The sequence below is a fragment of the Oncorhynchus kisutch genome, linkage group LG2, assembly GCF_002021735.2.
Source record: "Oncorhynchus kisutch isolate 150728-3 linkage group LG2, Okis_V2, whole genome shotgun sequence".
NCBI lineage: Eukaryota > Metazoa > Chordata > Actinopteri > Salmoniformes > Salmonidae > Oncorhynchus > Oncorhynchus kisutch.
The window spans coordinates 77,615,447-77,628,047 of NC_034175.2; the positions used below are offsets into that span (position 1 = coordinate 77,615,447).

General features: G+C 47.5%; 1 protein-coding gene across 1 annotated transcript in view; it reads left to right on the forward strand.

Moving 5' to 3' along the window:
• Positions 1 to 11,966, forward strand: part of LOC109886111 (bone morphogenetic protein receptor type-2) — a 117,180-nt gene extending 105,214 nt beyond the window's left edge. Inside the window, exon 14 of the mRNA XM_031801720.1 lies at positions 10,648 to 11,966. Coding sequence (XP_031657580.1) covers positions 10,648 to 10,916 — 269 coding nt within the window. The 3' untranslated portion in view covers positions 10,917 to 11,966. The remainder of the gene's footprint in view (positions 1 to 10,647) is intronic.
• The last annotated feature ends 635 nt before the right edge of the window (positions 11,967 to 12,601 follow it).

Consider the following 12,601-nt stretch of genomic DNA (forward strand, 5'->3'; position numbering starts at 1 on the left):
GAGACCAGGCTATGTCTGACCTTGTACAGATCTGAGACCAGGCTATATCTGACCTAGTACAGATCTGAGACCAGGCTATATCTGACCTAGTACAGATCTGAGACCAGGCTATATCTGACCTAGTACAGATCTGAGACCAGGCTATATCTGACCTAGTACAGATCTGAGACCAGGCTATATCTGACCTAGTACAGATCTGAGACCAGGCTATGTCTGACCTAGTACAGATCTGAGACCAGGCTATATCTGACCTAGTACAGATCTGAGACCAGGCTATATCTGACCTAGTACAGATCTGAGACCAGGCTATATCTGACCTAGTACAGATCTGAGACCAGGCTATATCTGACCTAGTACAGATCTGAGACCAGGCTATATCTGACCTAGTACAGATCTGAGACCAGGCTATATCTGACCTAGTACAGATCTGAGACCAGGCTATATCTGACCTAGTACAGATCTGAGACCAGGCTATGTCTGACCTAGTACAGATCTGAGACCAGGCTATATCTGACCTAGTACAGATCTGAGACCAGGCTATATCTGACCTAGTACAGTAACTATTTGGTGTTTCCACATTCCAGAGGGGTGGTGCTAAGAGCGGGACAATAAGAAATGGGGGAGTTATTCAAACAGCCAGCAGTACTTTAGTTTATCTGGTCTGGAAAGGTCACACCGCAATGTGTTTCCTGTGATTACTGGTCTTTTGTCACCAAGGAGTGAATGTGTGTGTGCATGTGCATGTGTGGTGTGTGTGTGTGTGCGGGTGTGATAAATACTATTAGCAGTGGTACATTTACCTATCACTAGAGAGCAGCATTCTGGGACTGCTTGTATGGATGTGTCATTCTCCACTCTGCTGCCTTGTATGGATGTATGGATGTGTCATTCTCCACTCTGCTGCCTTGTATGGATGTATGGATGTGTCATTCTCCACTCTGCTGCCTTGTATGGATGTATGGATGTGTCATTCTCCACTCTGCTGCCTTGTATGGATGTGTCATTCTCCACTCTGCTGCCTTGTATGGATGTATGGATGTGTCATTCTTCACTCTGCTGCCTTGTATGGATGTGTCATTCTCCACTCTGCTGCCTTGTATGGATGTATGGATGTGTCATTCTCCACTCTGCTGCCTTGTATGGATGTATGGATGTGTCATTCTCCACTCTGCTGCCTTGTATGGATGTGTCATTCTCCACTCTGCTGCCTTGTATGGATGTATGGATGTGTCATTCTCCACTCTGCTGCCTTGTATGGATGTGTCATTCTCCACTCTGCTGCCTTGTATGGATGTATGGATGTGTCATTCTCCACTCTGCTGCCTTGTATGGATGTGTCATTCTCCACTCTGCTGCCTTGTATGGATGTGTCATTCTCCACTCTGCTGCCTTGTATGGATGTGTCATTCTCCACTCTGCTGCCTTGTATGGATGTGTCATTCTCCACTCTGCTGCCTTGTATGGATGTGTCATTCTCCACTCTGCTGCCTTGTATGGATGTGTCATTCTCCACTCTGCTGCCTTGTATGGATGTGTCATTCTCCACTCTGCTGCCTTGTATGGATGTATGGATGTGTCATTCTCCACTCTGCTGCCTTGTATGGATGTATGGATGTGTCTTTCTCCACTCTGCTGCCTTGTATGGATGTGTCATTCTCCACTCTGCTGCCTTGTATGGATGTATGGATGTGTCATTCTCCACTCTGCTGCCTTGTATGGATGTGTCATTCTCCACTCTGCTGCCTTGTATGGATGTATGGATGTGTCATTCTCCACTCTGCTGCCTTGTATGGATGTGTCATTCTCCACTCTGCTGCCTTGTATGGATGTGTCATTCTCCACTCTGCTGCCTTGTATGGATGTGTCATTCTCCACTCTGCTGCCTTGTATGGATGTATGGATGTGTCATTCTCCACTCTGCTGCCTTGTATGGATGTATGGATGTGTCATTCTCCACTCTGCTGCCTTGTATGGATGTATGGATGTGTCATTCTCCACTCTGCTGCCTTGTATGGATGTGTCATTCTCCACTCTGCTGCCTTGTATGGATGTATGGATGTGTCATTCTCCACTCTGCTGCCTTGTATGGATGTGTCATTCTCCACTCTGCTGCCTTGTATGGATGTGTCATTCTCCACTCTGCTGCCTTGTATGGATGTGTCATTCTCCACTCTGCTGCCTTGTATGGATGTGTCATTCTCCACTCTGCTGCCTTGTATGGATGTATGGATGTGTCATTCTCCACTCTGCTGCCTTGTATGGATGTATGGATGTGTCATTCTCCACTCTGCTGCCTTGTATGGATGTGTCATTCTCCACTCTGCTGCCTTGTATGGATGTATGGATGTGTCATTCTCCACTCTGCTGCCTTGTATGGATGTGTCATTCTCCACTCTGCTGCCTTGTATGGATGTATGGATGTGTCATTCTCCACTCTGCTGCCTTGTATGGATGTGTCATTCTCCACTCTGCTGCCTTGTATGGATGTGTCATTCTCCACTCTGCTGCCTTGTATGGATGTGTCATTCTCCACTCTGCTGCCTTGTATGGATGTGTCATTCTCCACTCTGCTGCCTTGTATGGATGTGTCATTCTCCACTCTGCTGCCTTGTATGGATGTATGGATGTGTCATTCTCCACTCTGCTGCCTTGTATGGATGTCATTCTCCACTCTGCTGCCTTGTATGGATGTATGGATGTGTCATTCTCCACTCTGCTGCCTTGTATGGATGTATGGATGTGTCATTCTCCACTCTGCTGCCTTGTATGGATGTGTCATTCTCCACTCTGCTGCCTTGTATGGATGTATGGATGTGTCATTCTCCACTCTGCTGCCTTGTATGGATGTATGGATGTGTCATTCTCCACTCTGCTGCCTTGTATGGATGTGTCATTCTCCACTCTGCTGCCTTGTATGGATGTATGGATGTGTCATTCTCCACTCTGCTGCCTTGTATGGATGTGTCATTCTCCACTCTGCTGCCTTGTATGGATGTATGGATGTGTCATTCTTCACTCTGCTGCCTTGTATGGATGTGTCATTCTCCACTCTGCTGCCTTGTATGGATGTATGGATGTGTCATTCTCCACTCTGCTGCCTTGTATGGATGTATGGATGTGTCATTCTCCACTCTGCTGCCTTGTATGGATGTGTCATTCTCCACTCTGCTGCCTTGTATGGATGTATGGATGTGTCATTCTCCACTCTGCTGCCTTGTATGGATGTGTCATTCTCCACTCTGCTGCCTTGTATGGATGTATGGATGTGTCATTCTCCACTCTGCTGCCTTGTATGGATGTGTCATTCTCCACTCTGCTGCCTTGTATGGATGTGTCATTCTCCACTCTGCTGCCTTGTATGGATGTGTCATTCTCCACTCTGCTGCCTTGTATGGATGTGTCATTCTCCACTCTGCTGCCTTGTATGGATGTGTCATTCTCCACTCTGCTGCCTTGTATGGATGTGTCATTCTCCACTCTGCTGCCTTGTATGGATGTGTCATTCTCCACTCTGCTGCCTTGTATGGATGTATGGATGTGTCATTCTCCACTCTGCTGCCTTGTATGGATGTATGGATGTGTCTTTCTCCACTCTGCTGCCTTGTATGGATGTGTCATTCTCCACTCTGCTGCCTTGTATGGATGTATGGATGTGTCATTCTCCACTCTGCTGCCTTGTATGGATGTGTCATTCTCCACTCTGCTGCCTTGTATGGATGTATGGATGTGTCATTCTCCACTCTGCTGCCTTGTATGGATGTGTCATTCTCCACTCTGCTGCCTTGTATGGATGTGTCATTCTCCCACTCTGCTGCCTTGTATGGATGTGTCATTCTCCACTCTGCTGCCTTGTATGGATGTATGGATGTGTCATTCTCCACTCTGCTGCCTTGTATGGATGTATGGATGTGTCATTCTCCACTCTGCTGCCTTGTATGGATGTATGGATGTGTCATTCTCCACTCTGCTGCCTTGTATGGATGTGTCATTCTCCACTCTGCTGCCTGTATGGATGTATGGATGTGTCATTCTCCACTCTGCTGCCTTGTATGGATGTGTCATTCTCCACTCTGCTGCCTTGTATGGATGTATGGATGTGTCATTCTCCACTCTGCTGCCTTGTATGGATGTGTCATTCTCCACTCTGCTGCCTTGTATGGATGTGTCATTCTCCACTCTGCTGCCTTGTATGGATGTGTCATTCTCCACTCTGCTGCCTTGTATGGATGTATGGATGTGTCATTCTCCACTCTGCTGCCTTGTATGGATGTGTCATTCTCCACTCTGCTGCCTTGTATGGATGTATGATGTGTCATTCTCCACTCTGCTGCCTTGTATGGATGTGTCATTCTCCACTCTGCTGCCTTGTATGGATGTATGGATGTGTCATTCTCCACTCTGCTGCCTTGTATGGATGTGTCATTCTCCACTCTGCTGCCTTGTATGGATGTGTCATTCTCCACTCTGCTGCCTTGTATGGATGTGTCATTCTCCACTCTGCTGCCTTGTATGGATGTGTCATTCTCCACTCTGCTGCCTTGTATGGATGTATGGATGTGTCATTCTCCACTCTGCTGCCTTGTATGGATGTATGGATGTGTCATTCTCCACTCTGCTGCCTTGTATGGATGTGTCATTCTCCACTCTGCTGCCTTGTATGGATGTATGGATGTGTCATTCTCCACTCTGCTGCCTTGTATGGATGTGTCATTCTCCACTCTGCTGCCTTGTATGGATGTATGGATGTGTCATTCTCCACTTCTGCTGCCTTGTATGGATGTGTCATTCCCACTCTGCTGCTTGTATGGATGTTGTCATTCTCCACTCTGCTGCCTTGTATGGAATGTGTCATTCTCCACTCTGCTGCCTTGTATGGATGTGTCATTCTCCACTCTGCTGCCTTGTATGGATGTGTCATTCTCCACTCTGCTGCCTTGTATGGATGTATGGATGTGTCATTCTCCACTCTGCTGCCTTGTATGGATGTCATTCTCCACTTGCTGCCTTGTATGGATGTATGGATGTGTCATTCTCCACTCTGCTGCCTTGTATGGATGTATGGATGTGTCATTCTCCACTCTGCTGCCTTGTATGGATGTGTCATTCTCCACTCTGCTGCCTTGTATGGATGTATGGATGTGTCATTCTCCACTCTGCTGCCTTGTATGGATGTATGGATGTGTCATTCTCCACTCTGCTGCCTTGTATGGATGTGTCATTCTCCACTCTGCTGCCTTGTATGGATGTATGGATGTGTCATTCTCCACTCTGCTGCCTTGTATGGATGTGTCATTCTCCACTCTGCTGCCTTGTATGGATGTATGGATGTGTCATTCTCCACTCTGCTGCCTTGTATGGATGTGTCATTCTCCACTCTGCTGCCTTGTATGGATGTGTCATTCTCCACTCTGCTGCCTTGTATGGATGTGTCATTCTCCACTCTGCTGCCTTGTATGGATGTGTCATTCTCCACTCTGCTGCCTTGTATGGATGTATGGATGTGTCATTCTCCACTCTGCTGCCTTGTATGGATGTATGGATGTGTCATTCTCCACTCTGCTGCCTTGTATGGATGTATGGATGTGCCATTCTCCACTCTGCTGCCTTGTATGGATGTATGGATGTGTCATTCTCCACTCTGCTGCCTTGTATGGATGTCATTCTCCACTCTGCTGCCTTGTATGGATGTATGGATGTGTCATTCTCCACTCTGCTGCCTTGTATGGATGTATGGATGTGTCATTCTCCACTCTGCTGCCTTGTATGGATGTATGGATGTGTCATTCTCCACTCTGCTGACTTGTATGGATGTATGGATGTGTCATTCTCCACTCTGCTGCCTTGTATGGATGTATGGATGTGTCATTCTCCACTCTGCTGCCTTGTATGGATGTATGGATGTGTCATTCTCCACTCTGCTGCCTTGTATGGATGTCATTCTCCACTCTGCTGCCTTGTATGGATGTATGGATGTGTCATTCTCCACTCTGCTGCCTTGTATGGATGTATGGATGTGTCATTCTCCACTCTGCTGCCTTGTATGGATGTCATTCTCCACTCTGCTGCCTTGTATGGATGTATGGATGTGTCATTCTCCACTCTGCTGCCTTGTATGGATGTGTCATTCTCCACTCTGCTGCCTTGTATGGATGTATGGATGTGTCATTCTCCACTCTGCTGCCTTGTATGGATGTATGGATGTGTCATTCTCCACTCTGCTGCCTTGTATGGATGTATGGATGTGTCATTCTCCACTCTGCTGCCTTGTATGGATGTATGGATGTGTCATTCTCCACTCTGCTGCCTTGTATGGATGTATGGATGTGTCATTCTCCACTCTGCTGCCTTGTATGGATGTCATTCTCCACTCCGCTGCCTTGTATGGATGTCATTCTCCACTCTGCTGCCTTGTATGGATGTCATTCTCCACTCTGCTGCCTTGTATGGATGTCATTCTCCACTCTGCTGCCTTGTATGGATGTCATTCTCCACTCTGCTGCCTTGTATGGATGTCATTCTCCACTCTGCTGCCTTGTATGGACGTCATTCTCCACTCTGCTGCCTTGTATGGATGTCATTCTCCACTCTGCTGCCTTGTATGGATGTCATTCTCCACTCTGCTGCCTTGTATGGACGTCATTCTCCACTCTGCTGCCTAGCAACTTCCGGCGCCGACAGAGATGGCCACCTCGCTTCGTGTTCCTAGGAAACTATGCCGTTTTTTTGTTTTTTTACGTGTTATTTCTTACATTAGTACCCCAGGTAATCTTAGGTTTCATTACATACAGTCGAGAAGAACTACTGAATATAAGATCAGCGTCAACTCACCATCAGTACGACCAAGAATATGTTTTTCGCGACGCGGATCCTGTGTTCTGCCTTTCAAGCAGGACAACGGAATGGATTCCATGCAGCGACCCAAAAAAACGACTCCGAAAAAGAGGGAAACGAGGCGGTCTTCTGGTCAGACTCCGGAGACGGGCACACCGTGCACCACTCCCTAGCATTCTTCTCGCCAATGTCCAGTCTTTTGACAACAAGGTTGATGAAATCCGAGCAAGGGTAGCATTCCAGAGGGACATCAGAGACTGTAATGTTCTTTGCTTCACGGAAACATGGCTCACTGGAGAGACGCTATCCGAGGCGGTGCAGCCAGCGGGTTTCTCCACGCATCGCGCCGACAGAAACAAACATCTTTCTGGTAAGAAGAGGGGTGGGGGCGTATGCCTTATGGCTAACGAGACATGGTGTGATGAAAGAAACATACAGGAACTCAAATCCTTCTGTTCACCTGATTTAGAATTCCTCACAATCAAATGTAGACCGCATTATCTACCAAGAGAATTCTCTTCGATTATAATCACAGCCGTATATATCCCCCCCCCCAAGCAGACACATCGATGGCTCTGAACGAACTTTATTTGACTCTTTGCAAACTGGAATCCATTTATCCGGAGGCTGCATTCATTGTAGCTGGGGATTTTAACAGGGCTAATCTGAAAACAAGACTCCCTAAATTTTATCAGCATATCGATTGCGCAACCAGGGGTGGAAAAACCTTGGATCATTGTTACTCTAACTTCCGCGACGCATATAAGGCCCTGCCCCGCCCCCCTTTCGGAAAAGCTGACCACGACTCCATTTTGTTGATCCCTGCCTACAGACAGAAACTAAAACAAGAAGCTCCCACGCTGAGGTCTGTCCAACGCTGGTCCGACCAAGCTGACTCCACACTCCAAGACTGCTTCCATCACGTGGACTGGGATATGTTTCGTATTGTGTCAGATAACAATATTGACGAATACGCTGATTCGGTGTGCGAGTTCATTAGAACGTGCGTTGAAGATGTCGTTCCCATAGCAACGATTAAAACAGTCCCTAACCAGAAACCGTGGATTGATGGCAGCATTCGCGTGAAACTGAAAGCGCGAACCACTGATTTTAATCAGGGCAAGGTGACTGGTAACATGACTGAATACAAACAGTGCAGCTATTCCCTCCGCAAGGCTATCAAACAAGCTAAGCGTCAGTACAGAGACAAAGTAGAATCTCAATTCAATGGCTCAGACACAAGAGGCATGTGGCAGGGTCTACAGTCAATCACGGACTACAAGAAGAAATCCAGCCCAGTCACGGACCAGGATGTCTTGCTCCCAGGCAGACTAAATAACTTTTTTGCCCGCTTTGAGGACAATACAGTGCCACTGACACGGCCTGCAACGAAAACATGCGGACTCTCCTTCACTGCAGCCAAGGTGAGTAAGACATTTAAACGTGTTAACCCTCGCAAGGCTGCAGGCCCAGACGGCATCCCCAGCCGCGCCCTCAGAGCATGCGCAGACCAGCTGGCCGGTGTGTTTACGGACATATTCAATCAATCCCTATACCAGTCTGCTGTTCCCACATGCTTCAAGAGGGCCACCATTGTTCCTGTTCCCAAGAAAGCTAAGGTAACTGAGCTAAATGACTACCGCCCCGTAGCACTCACTTCCGTCATCATGAAGTGCTTTGAGAGACTAGTCAAGGACCATATCACCTCCACCCTACCTGACACCCTAGACCCACTCCAATTTGCTTACCGCCCAAATAGGTCCACAGACGATGCAATCTCAACCACACTGCACTAACCCATCTGGACAAGAGGAATACCTATGTGAGAATGCTGTTCATCGACTACAGCTCAGCATTCAACACCATAGTACCCTCCAAGCTCGTCATCAAGCTCGAGACCCTGGGTCTCGACCCCGCCCTGTGCAACTGGGTACTGGACTTCCTGACGGGCCGCCCCCAGGTGGTGAGGGTAGGCAACAACATCTCCTCCCCGCTGATCCTCAACACTGGGGCCCCACAAGGGTGCGTTCTGAGCCCTCTCCTGTACTCCCTGTTCACCCACGACTGCGTGGCCACGCACGCCTCCAACTCAATCATCAAGTTTGCGGACGACACAACAGTGGTAGGCTTGATTACCAACAACGACGAGACGGCCTACAGGGAGGAGGTGAGGGCCCTCGGAGTGTGGTGTCAGGAAAATAACCTCACACTCAACGTCAACAAAACTAAGGAGATGATTGTGGACTTCAGGAAACAGCAGAGGGAACACCCCCCTATCCACATCGATGGAACAGTAGTGGAGAGGGTAGCAAGTTTTAAGTTCCTCGGCATACACATCACAGACAAACTGAATTGGTCCACTCACACAGACAGCATCGTGAAGAAGGCGCAGCAGCGCCTCTTCAACCTCAGGAGGCTGAAGAAATTCGGCTTGTCACCAAAAGCACTCACAAACTTCTACAGATGCACAATCGAGAGCATCCTGGCGGGCTGTATCACCGCCTGGTACGGCAACTGCTCCGCCCTCAACCGTAAGGCTCTCCAGAGGGTAGTGAGGTCTGCACAACGCATCACCGGGGGCAAACTACCTGCCCTCCAGGACACCAACACCACCCGATGTTACAGGAAGGCCATAAAGATCATCAAGGACATCAACCACCCTGCCTGTTCACCCCGCTGTCATCCAGAAGGCGAGGTCAGTACAGGTGCATCAAAGCAGGGACCGAGAGACTGTAAAACAGCTTCTATCTCAAGGCCATCAGACTGTTAAACAGCCACCACTAACATTGAGTGGCTGCTGCCAACACACTGACACTGACACTGACTCAACTCCAGCCACTTTAATAATGGGAATTGATGAGAAATGATGTAAATATATCACTAGCCACTTTAAACAATGCTACCTTATATAATGTTACTTACCCTACATTATTCATCTCATATGCATACGTATATACTGTACTCTATATCATTGACTGCATCCTTATGTAATACATGTATCACTAGCCACTTTAACTATGCCACTTTGTTTACATACTCATCTCAGATGTATATACTGTACTCGATACCATCTACTGTATCTTGCCTATGCTGCTCTGTACCATCACTCATTCATATATCCTTATGTACATATTCTTTATCCCCTTACACTGTGTATAAGACAGTAGTTTTGGAATTGTTAGTTAGATTACTTGTTGGTTATTACTGCATTGTCGGAACTAGAAGCACAAGCATTTCGCTACACTCGCATTAACATCTGCTAACCATGTGTATGTGACAAATAACATTTGATTTGATTTGTATGGATGTCATTCTCCACTCTGCTGCCTTGTATGGATGTCATTCTCCACTCTGCTGCCTTGTATGGATGTCATTCTCCACTCTGCTGCCTTGTATGGATGTTATTCTCCACTCTGCTGCCTTGTATGGACGTGTCATTCTTCACTCTGCTGCCTTGTATGGATGTCACTCTCCTGCCTTGTATGGATGTCATAGAGACTCAACGTAAATTACATTCTCAGTGTACTACACGTCTCTATCCCTAGTAACATCTGTCTGTCTGTCTGTCTGTCTGTCTGTCTGTCTGTCTGTCTGTCTGTCTGTCTGTCTGTCTGTCTGTCTGTCTGTCTGTCTGTCTGTCTGTCTGTCTGTCTGTCTGTCTGTCTGTCTGTCTGTCTGTCTCTCCTCTCCTCTCCTCTCCTCTCCTCTCCTCTCCTCTCCTCTCCTCTCCTCTCCTCTCCTCTCCTCTCCTCTCCTCTCCTCTCCTCTCCTCTCCTCTCCTCTCCTCTCCTCTCCTCTCCTCTCCTCTCCTCTCAGGTGATTGCTCGTCACTGGGTGACCGTGGAGGGTCAGGTGAGAAGATCAAGCGCCGCGTCAAGACACCGTACTCCCTGAAGGGGTGGCGTCCCACCACCTGGGTGGTCTCCACGGATACGCAGGTGGACGAGGTGAACAGTAACAACAACAAGGATGCTGCCAAGGCTCCTCGCTCCAAGTCCTCCACTGCTGTCTACTTGGTGGGGGGTGGGACTACCACGGCTACCATGTCTTCTGACCCCTGTGACCCTGGCATTACCTGCCTGTGAACCCTGACCCCTGGGTGTGTGGCTAGAGGGAGTGGCCAGATGATAGGAAAGTGTGTTCATAAGCGCCAGCTGATAGCCAAATAGCCGACAACTCAGTGACTCTCATGCGGCCAGCTACTTCAGTGACTTTAACAAATTAGGGTGCATCAGATGCCCTTCCCCCGCACCCCCCTGGGAACTTGATTAATTATGCTGGCTACTTCCGATTTAAAGAAACCCACCGAGGAGGGTGTGGCCAGAGAAGGACTGTGCCTACAGAAGGCTACATTGAGGAGGGTGTGGCCAGAGAAGGACTGTGCCTACAGAAGGCTACATTGAGGAGGGTGTGGCCAGAGAAGGACTGTGCCTACAGAAGGCTACATTGAGGAGGGTGTGGCCAGAGAAGGACTGTGCCTACAGAAGGCTACATTGAGGAGGGTGTGGCCAGAGAAGGACTGTGCCTACAGAAGGCTACATTGAGGAGGGTGTGGCCAGAGAAGGACTGTGCCTACAGAAGGCTACATTGAGGAGGGTGTGGCCAGAGAAGGACTGTGCCTACAGAAGGCTACATTGAGGAGGGTGTGGCCAGAGAAGGACTGTGCCTACAGAAGGCTACATTGAGGAGGGTGTAGCCAGAGAAGGACTGTGCCTACAGAAGGCTACATTGAGGAGGGTGTAGCCAGAGAAGGAATGTGCTTACAGAAGGCTACATTGAGGAGGGTGTGGCCAGAGAAGGACTGTGCCTACAGAAGGCTACAGCTGTGTCTCAAATGGACCCTATTCCCTATATAGTGCACTACCTTGGCCCAGAGCCCCATGGCAGCATGCTCTAGTATTCTGAGTTTCCTGGTTACCATTCTGTCAGGAGAAGAAATGATGTGAAATGAAACAAAGAAAGAAGCATTTCTAAAACGTTTCTTTAAAGAACGTGCTTTAAACAGAACCTAGCTATTCTAGAGCAACATTGGCTGCAAGCTGCTTGCCTATTGTCCTGTAGCCCATCCCAGCCTTGTGCAGGTCTACAATTTTAGCCCTGATGTCCTTACACAGCTCTCTGGTCTTGGCCATTGTGGAGAGGTTGGAGTCTGTTTGATTGAGTGTGTGGACAGGTGTCTTTTATACAGGTAACGAGTTCAAACAAGTGCAGTTAATACAGGTAATGAGTGGAGAACAGGAGGGCTTCTTAAAGAAAAACTAACAGGTCTGTGAGAGCCGGAATTCTTACTGGTTGGTAGGTGATCAAATACTTATGTCATGCAATAAAATGCAAATTAATTACTTAAAAATCATACAATGTGATTTTCTGGATTTTTGTTTAAGATTCCGTCTCTCACAGTTGAAGTGTACCTATGATAAAAATTACAGGCCTCTACATGCTTTGTAAGTAGGAAAACCTGCAAAATCGGCAGTGTATCAAATACTTGTTCTCCCCATTATATATGCTGTTCCATTATAAATGCTGTTCCATTATATATGCTGTTCCATTATAAATGCTGTTCCATTATAAATGCTGTTCCATTATAAATGCTGTTCCATTATAAATGCTGTTCCATTATAAATGCTGTTCCATTATAAATGCTGTTCCATTATATATGCTGTTCCATTATAAATGCTGTTCCATTATAAATGCTGTTCCATTATAAATGCTGTTCCATTATAAATGCTGTTCCATTATATATGCTGTTCCATTATATATGCTGTTCCAT